Source organism: Brassica napus, chromosome C9 (genome assembly GCF_020379485.1).
Source record: "Brassica napus cultivar Da-Ae chromosome C9, Da-Ae, whole genome shotgun sequence".
NCBI lineage: Eukaryota > Viridiplantae > Streptophyta > Magnoliopsida > Brassicales > Brassicaceae > Brassica > Brassica napus.
Genome location: NC_063452.1, coordinates 21534631 through 21546855, shown reverse-complemented (window position 1 = coordinate 21546855; position 12225 = coordinate 21534631). Strand labels below are relative to the sequence as shown.

Genomic DNA, 12225 nt, shown 5'->3' with positions numbered 1-12225 from the left:
CAAGGTGTGGGAAGACCCGTGGATTCCAACGACCCATGCGAGACCAGCTATCCACATAGCGCCAACTATGCACCCTAATATGAGAGTCAGCGATCTCGCTGATCAGGTATCGAAGGAGTGGGATGTTGGTTTATTGGAGAATTATGTCACTCTTGAGGAGATACCTCTCATAAGGAGTTTAGCCATAAGTTCAACTCATCGTCGGGATTCTTTCTGCTGCAGCTACACAAGGAATGACCAATACACGGTTAAATCTGGATATTGGGTGGCACAAAATGTATTAAAACCAGCGGTAAAGAAGGAAGTAGTAGAGCCAAGCATGACAAAGCTCCAAGCCTTTGCTTAGAAGGTACAGGCGCCGAAGAAGATATGTCATCTTATATGGCAACTGTTAACTGGTCATGTGGCAGTAACGAGGAACTTAACAAGACGTAATATGAGGTGTGACAATTACTGTCCAAGATGAGGGGAATTAGAGGAAACTGTGACCCATGCATTTTTTGAATGTCCGCCAGCTCTTCACGTCTGGTCATTATCATCGACTCCAACAAGTCCAGATATATTTCCGGTATCACAAATATGGATTATTTGTTTTTGAGGAAGAAGAGTATCATCGAGCCGGAACAAGACAGAGATCCTTATCCCTGGATATTATGGTATATTTGGAAGGCTATGAATGACAAACTCTTCAGAGGTATAGATAGAGATCCCTTGGAGCTAGTTCAACATGCAGAGAGTGAATGTCGGGCCTGGTTTGATGCTAACGACGTGGTACAACCTGTGGTACAAGATAATATTCCTGAGGTATCCCAAGTCATAAGCTTGGGTAATATTTGCTTGTTAGATGGATCTTGGACATTTCCTGCCCACTTTAGTGGATGCGGCTAGGTATGGATGGACAGTGCTGGGAACATTCAACTTATGGGAACAAAGAATTTCACTCGACTCGAATCAGCCTTGCATTCGGAAGTAGAAGCACTGCGGTGGGCAATAGAGAATATGCTGCAACACTCAACATGTCAGAGCTTCGGGACAGACTGCAAGGAGCTGATTGCAATGATAAAGGACCCACAGGCGTGGCCAAGCTTTGCGACAGAATTGGAGAGGATAGAGACGTTACAGATATGCTTCCCGGACTTCAACATCATTCATGTTTCACGGGCGCGCAATAAGATTTCAGATTTTTTAGCTAATACTGCAAGATCCTTCCATAAGGAGTTATTTTTTATTGGTTGTTCTATTCCGGTTTGATTACCCAAACCACCTCAAGTTTGAGTAATAGAATGGCCTTTCGACGTAAAAAAAAAAAAAAACTGCTTAAAGGCAATATAAATACAATTCACTATCGTGTACTTAGTTACCCACTAGCCCTTCAGAAGAGACAGAAGCAATTGTCATTGCTTACTTTTTTCTATTTTGTGTCTCCAACATCTATCCTCTAAGCCATCCACCCACCAACCACCCTAGACATCCACTAAATATATACGCCAGATGGCAACGTCGACTTCGTCAAACCCAGTACACCAGCCGCCACAACACAAAGTGTTTTTAAATTTCCGGGGAGCTGATCTACGCCTTAATTTCATAAGCCATCTAGTAGGTGCCCTTCAAATGGAAGGAATCAACTATTTCATAGACGAAGATGAGATGAGGGGAGAAAAGCTAGAGAAACTCTTCAAGACGATTGAGGAGTCGAGCATCGCGATTGTTGTTATTTCAAGTAAGTACACGGAGTCAGAATGGTGCTTGAACGAGCTGGCGAAGATTAAAGAGTGTGTGGAGGAAGAGAGAATGAGGGTATTCCCGGTGTTCTACAAAGTGACAGTCGCTAGCGTGAAGGACAAAAAAGGAAACTTTAGGGATTATTTGACAAAACTTAGTTCTGATAGAAAAGAAACATGGGAGAACGCTCTCGACTTTGTGACCTCGAGGTTAGGCCAGACAGTGGACGAAAAGAGGTATATACATAGTTTTCTTTGTTTTTCTATGCTTAATTCTGAAATGAAAATTGTACGCAGCAAAACGTTAAATTTTTTGTTAGACATAATAATCTAAAACTTAGCTTTGATTAAGCTAGTAAAAAGTTTATTTTGGAAATTTTGGCAGCGATTCGTTTCCAACATGATACTTAAAGTCACTGAAATAAACCCAAAATTTCCGGACAAAAGTTTAGGGAAAATTTCATAAAAATATTTAAACTAAATTAACTAAATTTCATTATAATTTTTAATACTTAAAACTTTTTTTATACTCCCTTTAATACATCAACAGATTATTTTATTTATTTAATACACCAATTTTTAAAATGTGCTCATTTTAATATTTAAATTATATTTATTTAATCAAAATATTAATAAGTTTAAAAAAAAAACTTAAAATCTACAAAATTCAAAAATAAATCTTACGATTTCTAATTTTATTTTAAGATTTTAGGAATAAATAAATTAAATTGTGGATAACCTTTACAAATTTTAATTTTAACATCCCATTATAAAGAAGATGATTTTATTTCCATCCCTTGAAAAAAATTAATATATCTTTGTACTATATTAATTTTTGTCAAATTTGTATCCATTTCAAATGTGTCGTTTAACACCACAATCATGGAATCTATATTTGTATTCCATGCTTCAATTTGTATTCCATGTTTTAATTTAATAAATATATGTTTATATTATATTTAAAATAAAATTTTCAACCAATCTTAGAAATATTTTTGATGATTTCATAAAAAATAAAAAAATTCAAAATTAAATCTAAAATAGGGAAACGAAAATCAGATTTTATTGTTAACAAAAATTATATTTCACTTTAAAAGAAAAAGTTAAAATATCATATTTATTTTACATAACAAATCCACCTTATATTAACAAAATAAATATATTTAGTCAATTTTGTAGAATACATATTTATAGAACTATTTTTTGAAAATCAATGAAAAATATGTTAAATGACGGACTATTCTATTTTGATTATCACATTTTATTGTTTTATATAAACTGGAGCTAAAAACATATATTTTGTTACAGATATAAAACACATTTTTATAAAATAAAATATATATATAATTTTTAAAAAATTCATTAAATACAATTTTGTTAACAAAAAAATACCTATCTTTTGAAATGCGGGTCAATACCAACACTATAAAAAACATTTTAAAAAATAACCGATCATAAAATTTGACAAATAAAAATAAAACGAAACTTGCACGGTTGCGCGGATCAAATTCTAGTTCTAACTTAAAAATTAAGTAAATTTAATATTTGATGAATCACTCAGTTTGAGAAATTATTCACACTTTTACCAAAGCAGTTTCCAACATATGAAAATTCAAAGGAAGTTCTCCAATGTAAATTTATTTTCTTACTACGAACCTGATGCAGCGGAAATTACAATAAATACAATGATTATTATTTAGTTTAAGAATACTCAATGATCAATGTTTTCCTCGATCTGTTGATTTTAAGAGTATCCGAAAACTAGAATTTGAAAATACTCTTATGAGTGTCTTAGAAACCTCTCTAATTTTTTTTTTATTAATCAAATCGTAAATTAAATACAAATTTAAGCCTAGGCGGCTGGCTATATATAAGAAAACTGTAAAATTATAAAATAAGAAAAATAATTATCTAAATAACTAATAAAATAATAAATAAATATTTGTAGACTTGGAGTTATGGACGCCTTCATGCACGACGATGTCTTGCAGTACTTTATATTTGATGAATGTGTGCATAGTCATCATCATAAGTATCGTAAACAGGATCTTCAATAATTTCTATGTAAATTTTTTCTTCACTTTCCATGATTATAGAATCGAATTTTGACTAGAAATTAAAACACTAGTTCTGATACCACTTGATGGAGCGGAATCTACTATAAATACAATGATCTTTATTTAGTCGAAGAATACCTAAAAATCAATGTTTTCCTGGATCCGTTGATCCTAAAAAATACCCGGAAACTAGAGTTTGAGAATACTCTTCTTAATGGTTTATAGACATCATTTTAGGAAAATTCATTTTATTAATCAAATCATAAATTGAATACAAACTTAAGCCTAAATAAAGAAAACAGTAAAACCCTAAAATAATAAAGATAATTATATAAATAAATAATAAATATTAGAAAATATCCCAAATTTTTATCTGCATCAGAACCCATTATAAAATTAATTTTACATTAAGAAAACCAGTTATTAAAAAATAGATTGACTATTTTAATGAATAAGAGATAATATTTGATTAAGTATATTCAGTTCAGGTTGTTGGAATTTCTGGGGTTTTTTTAGTAAAACTGAATATTTTACATTCGTCATCAGTTTTATATCAATTTGGTTATACACAATTTGTTTAGGTTATGTTCTCCAGTGATATTGTAGTTCGAGTTTGCACACAAAATTCTAACAAAAATGAAAATTAGTAAAATCTAAATATAGTTTAATACTATAATACATAGTTAACTAAAATTGTAAAAACATATTCTTGCCAATTAGTTAATCTATTCAATTTTAGAAAATGGAAGTTTGATTTGGGTTCGATTCTGGAAATTTGGTATAATTTTTTTTGGGGTTAACCTTCTCTTTCTTTTGGTGTCAATCATAATTTTTCTCAGTCCTAGACATATGTGAAATTTGAAAATTACATTAAGCACATTAAGGCTTTTACTCAAACATTGTTAACTGAAAACTGTATCGTTAACAATAAATATTAAAATGGAGAAATTCAATACTATTTTAAATAATTTAATTTATATTATCACAATTGAATAACATATGGAAATAATTAAGGCTGGTAAAATAACCAGAATCCAAAAAATTTTGACCTGAATCAAATCCGATAAAAAAGAATCTGAATCGATCTGAATCCGACGTAAATACCAAATGGATCATGTTTTAAGATATTTCGGATTATGGATTTATTTGAACCGAACCTGAACCCAAAAAAAAAAAAAAACCAAAATTTCAAAATCTCAAAAAGAACTTGTACTAAACCCTATCTCAATCCCAAATACATATCAAAAAAAAAAACAATTAATTATTACATGAATAATTAACTCAATATTTTTTCTAATATATAGTTTTTATTAGGTTAATATTAATGTTCTTATGTTTTAACAATTGCATTTAAAATTCAAATATGAAGAAGTTTGATTTTGAAATTTAACAACTTACACTTTTTTAATAAAACTGCTCAGAATATCTCTTTAAAAGGTTTTATTTATTATATATAATAATTAAAGTTTTAAACATAATTGTTAACATGTTAGTTAAACACTTAACTATAAACATTGTAATTATATAGTGATATATATATATATACATATAACGAAAGTTAAATATTAACATTAAAATACAAAACTAATACCAAAATTAAAAACACACAAAATTGTTTAAATAGTGTAATATAGTACTGTTTATATAAAATATTATTTTTATGGGGTTATGTAATTTGATGTAATAAATGTTTTATTTTAATAAAATTCAAGTTTAGTTTAAAAATTAAAATCAGTGAGGTAATTTTAAATCATTTCAAATAAAAAGAGTTATTAATAATATACAAGAAATTAAAAATTGAGTATAGTAAGAAGATAAATTGTTTTAAATACCACAAGTTAGCTACCAATTTTAAAGATACATTCAAAATACTCTAAAATTTTGGTTTAAGGTTTGTTGATTATTGTTTTGGGTTTAGTATTTAAGGGTAGGTTGAGTTTATAACCTTTTATAAATGTTATATAATGATTTAAAATGTTTATAAATAATTTAGAAGGGTTAGTTTAAGCTTCTTTTTTATCACAAACGTAATTATATATAAAAATGGTTGTTCTTTACGGATAGTTTTGAAAAGTGATATCAAATTTGGGATAAAATTGAAATTTTTCTCATTAAGAATTGGGATGTGGGGAATGAGGGAAACCACTAGAGATGATTTTAAACACAGACATAAACTTTCTGTTAAAAATTAGTGTGTGTGATATTTGAGTTTAGATTTAGTGATTTTTATGGTTTAGTATTTACGAGGTGAAGTTGGGTTTATAAACTTCTAAAAATATTCGTAAATATTTATAAATTATTTATAAGGATTAGTTTAGTCTTTTTTATCACAAACTTAAAGTATTATGAAAATGATTATTTTAAAGGTAAAAATGAAAAATGCTATCAAATTTGTAGTAAAATTGAAATTTTCCTTTTAAAGTATCCTAAAATTTCTTCTAATCAATAAAATTTACACAAAATGTCTTTAAATTCTCTTAATATTTTCTTACAACACTATCTTAATATCCAAATAAATTCAAATCATTGATCCAAATTGAAATGTTAACAACCTTTTCATATTCAAGAATTATTTTGCATCATATGTTTTTTCGGATTCCCTTTTTTGTGTCTTGTGTGGTAAGACTATAAAACTGCAGGAATAATATGTTTTTGTTTGTAACTTGTTTAGTTGCGAGGGAACTGCGATTAAAGCAATCGTAAAGGCAGTAATGAGACTGCTAGATGACATTTCAACAAAGCGAGCAGATGGTCGAGGAGGGACACAGAAGAAATTGCTGACAGAAAAAGGAGCAGAAGACAGGACTTGTTCAGACACATCTTCTTTGTATGGAATGGAGACACGCACAAAGCAATTGGAAGATAAGTTAGAACTTCAACCGAAAGTCACTCGCATTGTTGGTGTTGTTGGGATGCCAGGTATAGGTAAGACCACTCTTGCCAAGAAAGTTTTAGAGAAGCAGAGACAGAGATGCAAATTCATGTACACGGTGTATCTGGGTGAGATCTGCAAGAAATCAAAGTTGCTTCCCCTCAACAGACTGCATGAAGACCTCCTCCTTGAATTATATAATTGGAAAAACAATGGGAATGAGAAACAACAGATGAATTCCAATTTCTCACTAGACAAATTTAAGGCTGGCTTAAGCAAGAAAAAAATATTTGTTGTTCTTGACGATGTGAGTGACAAGAAGCAGTTAGATGCGATTCTTGAGAATAGGGAGTGGATATGCGAAGGAAGCAAAATTGTCATTATAACAAGGAGCGAATCCGCTGTAAAGGGAATAGTCAATGATACTTTTTTCGTCCCGGGGCTGAGCCACATTGATGCGTTAAAGCTCTTCAACTACCACGCATTTTCTAGTGCAGACTATTGCGGCGACCCAGGTCTTAGGAAGCTTGCAGAAGAGTTTGTGGATTACACACGAGGACATCCATTAGCTCTCAAGGTACTTGGGGGTGAGCTTCATCTGAAGGATAAGGCATACTGGGAATCAAAGCGAGCAATGTTGACTCAAGGCCTGAGCAACATAATTCAAGATGGCTTGAGAGTACCTTATGACGACCTTAGCGAGCACCACAAGAACGTGTTCCTCGACATCGCCTGTTTCTTTAGGTTCGGTGATGAGAATCATGTGAAGAGTTTGTTGGATTCTTCGCTACATGATGATGATATTAAAGTTCTCGCAGATAAGTTCTTGATCAACATTTGTGCTGGTCGACTGGAGATGAATGATATGTTTTATACTTTAGCGATGGGACTCCTTTCACAAGCATCCGCTGAAAACACAAAAAGCGGTTGTAGGCTCTTCAACCATGGGGATATTGTTGGTGTCCTAAATACCAAAGCGGTAAGATCTCATTTCTATATTATTTAAGCTGACACATTTCATGTATCATTCTTTGACCAATTCTAAATTTCTCATTCTATTTACCAGCAAGCAACCAAGGTCAGAGGAATATTCTTCGATGTGTCTCAAGTCACGAAGAACGTGATGTTAGATAGTGACACATTTGCAAGCATGGGTGATCTCAGATACTTGAAATTCTACAATTCTCGTTGCCCTAAAGTATGTGAATCTGAATGCACAGTCAACTTCCCTGACGGAGTTGAGTTCACATTGCAAGAGATTCGGTATCTCCACTGGCTGAAATTTCCATCCGAGAAGTTTCCACAAGAATTTGACCCCAGGAATCTTATAGACCTCAAGCTGCCATACAGCAAGATGGAGCAGATTTGGGACGGAGACAAGGTACGTTGAGCCTTTATTTTATTGGAGTCAAATGCCAAATTTTAACTAAATTTTTTAGTAGTTTTTGAAAAAAATACACTAAATTTTTTTTCCCCTAATTTACTGGGGTCAGTTGACTATGTACCTATATATATTATTTAATATCTAATAGTTCCTGAAAGATATATTTTTAGACTTTTTTTGTTCTATTTTTTTTTTTCCTGAAAGATGACAAAAAAAAAAGACTTTTTTTGTTCTATAAAAATAGATTTTTAGTATCTTTAAATACTTGCCTTAATTAATATTTCCTAAACTGTAGATGTTTGGATTGAATAGATGTTAATGGAAATAAAATAGCATAAAATACTCTAAATAATTTTTTTAAAATAGCATGTACTGATATTTAAAATAATTTTTTTTAAATACTTTTTTTTTTAAAATAAAATACTAATTATTTTTACTTTTATTATTATACACTAACTTTGAAAAATATACTGATTTTTACACCCAAACTATATTGATCTTAATCAAAAATATTTATAAGTTTCAAATTTTCTTAAGAAATCTTCAACTTAACAAAAAATCTTTAAAATTCTAGTTTTATTTTAAAGTTTAGGGCTGAAAGTACTGAAATTGTGAATAACATTTAATTTAAAAAAAAAATTTGGAATGAAAAAATTAAATTAGTTTCAAATAGCCAAAAAAAAACAAATTAATTTTAAAATTGAGACTAAAACTTTTAGTCTACAATTTAAGATTATCCACAGTATAATTAATTCACTCTTAAATTTTAAAACATAATTAGAATGTTTAAGAATTTTTCAAAATTTTAAAGATAATTAATTTTTGTTAAAAACTTATCTATATTTTGATTAAAATAAACATATTTTAATTATTGAAACCCCTTATATATTATTTAAGAAACATTACAACATTTGATCTGTGACACCTGTCACTACTATAATGATTTTAAGAATTCTTAGAAAAATAGGTTGATTCATCTAAATATATAATATGATTTTAATTAAACTAATCATGTAACTTATTATGAATGTATAAAAATATTCTTCCTTATATCCTTAAATAAAAGCCAGAGAATTATCTAATAATATTAAAATATATATGACAGTTAATGATTTTGAATAACAAAGGTTTGATAATAATATGTATATCCTCTTTCATTTCTATTTAATTTTACACTATTAAAATAAATTAAATAATCACATTAACTATATAATAAATTTTTTTCATATATGTTATATTTTCAGTTTTTTAAGACGGCTATAGATTAATAAAACCATTAAAAGTCTCATATTACAAAATTGTTATCAATGGTTTCTATTTTTTGTTAAAAAAATACAAATGATCATAAAATTATATGTGTAGAAAAATTCATTTAATAAATAGTCATGTTGAAAATATTATATATATATGTTAATATCAATTAAATTAAATTATATATCATGTAAACTATATAAAACTGATTTTTTAGATTTATTTGCCATAAAATTATTGTAGATAAATAACAATGATTTTTTTGATTTATATGTTTGCGCCAGTTTAATTATACATAATAGTTAAAGACTTATAATTTTTCAATATATATTTTATTATTTAATAATATGTAAAATGAAAAATAATAATAGTACATAAAATATATATATACATGTGTGTTAAAACTTTTAAAAGTTGATCTTTAAAAAAAGAAGGGTAGAAAATATTCTAAAATTTTATAAAACCAGTAAAATAATATTTTTGTTGCTGACAGTTTTCTTTACATTTTTTTGTCTGTAAAATTATTTATGAAATTCACATAACTGAGGTTTTCAACAATCATTGCGTCAATTGGTAACCAAACAACTTATTCAATCTTTTCTTGTAACATAGTAGATCACAAATAAATGTTATCAGATACAACCTACAGTTTCGAAAAGCTAGTCTCATTAATGGTGACTGATTAAACAATATACGATAAGTAGTTTTTTGTGCTTTGATAACAATAAAGCATTATTTTCAAAAATCATGCACTTCTTCATGCATTAACAAGACCTTGTTTTCGATCACAGGATGCATCAAAACTAAAGTGGTTGGATATGAATAACTCGTGTAAGCTGCGCACATTGACTGGTTTATCGCAGGCTCGAAACCTTCAAACTTTAAACCTTGAAGGCTGCACAGAACTGAAGGCGGTTCACGAAGAGGTTCAGAACATGGATAGTCTCGTATTCCTGAACCTGAGAGGATGCACGAGTCTCGAGTCTCTTCCAGAGATGAACTTAATCGCTCTGAAAACTCTTATCCTTAGCGGCTGCTCAAGGTTTGAGGAGTTCCATATTGTTGGAAAGAATCTGGAAGAACTCTACCTAGATGGTACAGTGATAAAAGGACTTCCTTCAACGATAGGGGACCTCCAAAGTCTAGTCTTGCTGAAACTGAATGACTGCGTACACCTTTCAAGCCTCCCCGATACAGTCGGAAACCTAAAAGCACTTGAAAAGCTGATACTTTCTGGTTGTTCAAAGCTTGAGACATTACCAAAGTTTCAAACAGCGTTGAAGACTTTACTATTCGACCGAACAGGCATATATTTCCCCCAGCAACTGCCATGTGGAAGCTTCTTGTTATCATCTGTGCGACATTTATGCCTGAGTAGAAACATTTTCAAAAGCTTGCCGAGCGAAATCAGTTTGCTATATCATCTCAAGTGGCTTAACTTGAAGTATTGCAAAGAACTTAGTTCTGTACCAGTGCTTCCACCAAATCTTGAATTGTTAGATGCACACGGCTGCATTTCACTTGAAAAGGTGGCGGACCCATCGCCTCTTTGGTTAGGGGAAACTAAGCATGTACATTCCACGTTTAACTTCAGTAACTGTAACAAACTTGATCAAGTTGCAGAGAATAGTATTGAAACCTACGTTCGGAGGAAAATTCAGTTGATGTCAAATGCAGTGGCCCTATACGACGAGGTAATATTCCCTTATTTTCTAGAATATGATGAATTCTAAATAGATAAGGAAAAATATGAATACAATAGTTAATTGATATGTTCTAGTGAATTTGTATGCACTGTTTTATTTGAGGAATTTATTTCTAGAGTCGTTACATATTTATGGTTCCCTGGTAATACCAACATTTTCAGGGCTTTTTTCTCGATGTTTCGATCAGAATCTGCTATCCTGGTTGGCAGTTACCTGTATGGTTCAGTCACCGAATGGTTGGGTCAGTTTTGAAGGCAGAGTTGCCAAGGCACTGGAGTGATGGTGGGATTACCGGTATAGCTCTTTGCGCTGTTGTCTCATTCGCAAACTCTCAAACTCAGAATAGCCGTCTTTCTGTAAGATGCACGGGAGAGTTCACGGAGAAAAACAGGTCTCGTATCCGCTTTAACTGCATTCTTGGAGGCTGCAATGAACACGACAGCGACAAGCCCATGGAAATCGTATCTAGTCATGTCTTTATTGGCTACATGAGTTGGTCTCACATAAACAAGTGTAATGGAGAAACTGACAATAGGAATGATTGTGTTGCTACGGAAGCTTCCGTTAAAGTCCAAGTGATAGACGGGACAAGGCAGGTTACAAACTGCGAGGTGCTCAAGTGTGGCTTTAGTCTGATCTATGCATCCACTGAAGCTGATCATGGCTTGTCACCGAAAAAATCATCTGGTGTAATTTCCGCTACAAATGACGTCATCCATGGTGATACTGGAAGCAACACCCAAAGTGAAGAAAGTTATGATGCAGCTTCATCAAGAAAGGACAGTGAGATCAGCGAGGAAAGAGGGTCTGAAACTGACTATGATGCAGTGAAATGGTTGTATCTGCAGTGAAATGGGACAGGAAGAGAGCTCAACCTCGAGGGTGATACCAATCTCAAGCGTAAATCAATTAGTGTTGGTGATTCGACAAGTGAACCATAATGTAGGAAACAGGGTCAACCACACAACATACCTTTCATCTCTAAATAGAATTTTTCATTTTATGCGTAGGCCTAGGGATAAACAAAGGCCATAAACCAAAGGTTTCTCTAAAGCTTCGTTCCGAGAATAAGATGGAAATTCCCATCCAGCTGTTAATTTATAGGGTCAGTTCGGATTTGGGTTGGTTTTTCTATTTTCTACCTTGGTTCAATTTGAATATTCTCAGCTTCCGTTTGGATTGAATTATAATAACCAGGGAATTTTCCGGGCTACGCCCGGGTTCTCATATAAGT

At 31.3% G+C, this 12225-nt stretch overlaps 1 protein-coding gene across 1 annotated transcript; it reads left to right on the top strand.

The window, feature by feature from the left end:
* The first annotated feature begins 887 nt into the window (after positions 1-887).
* LOC106416799 (disease resistance protein RPS4) lies at positions 888-12159 on the top strand. The gene is made up of 5 exons (XM_022709984.2): positions 888-1958; positions 6450-7629; positions 7717-8031; positions 10077-10979; positions 11153-12159. The coding sequence occupies exons 1-5, from the start codon at positions 1492-1494 to the stop codon at positions 11840-11842; spliced, it is 3555 nt and encodes a 1184-aa protein (XP_022565705.2). The 5' UTR covers positions 888-1491; the 3' UTR covers positions 11843-12159.
* The last annotated feature ends 66 nt before the right edge of the window (positions 12160-12225 follow it).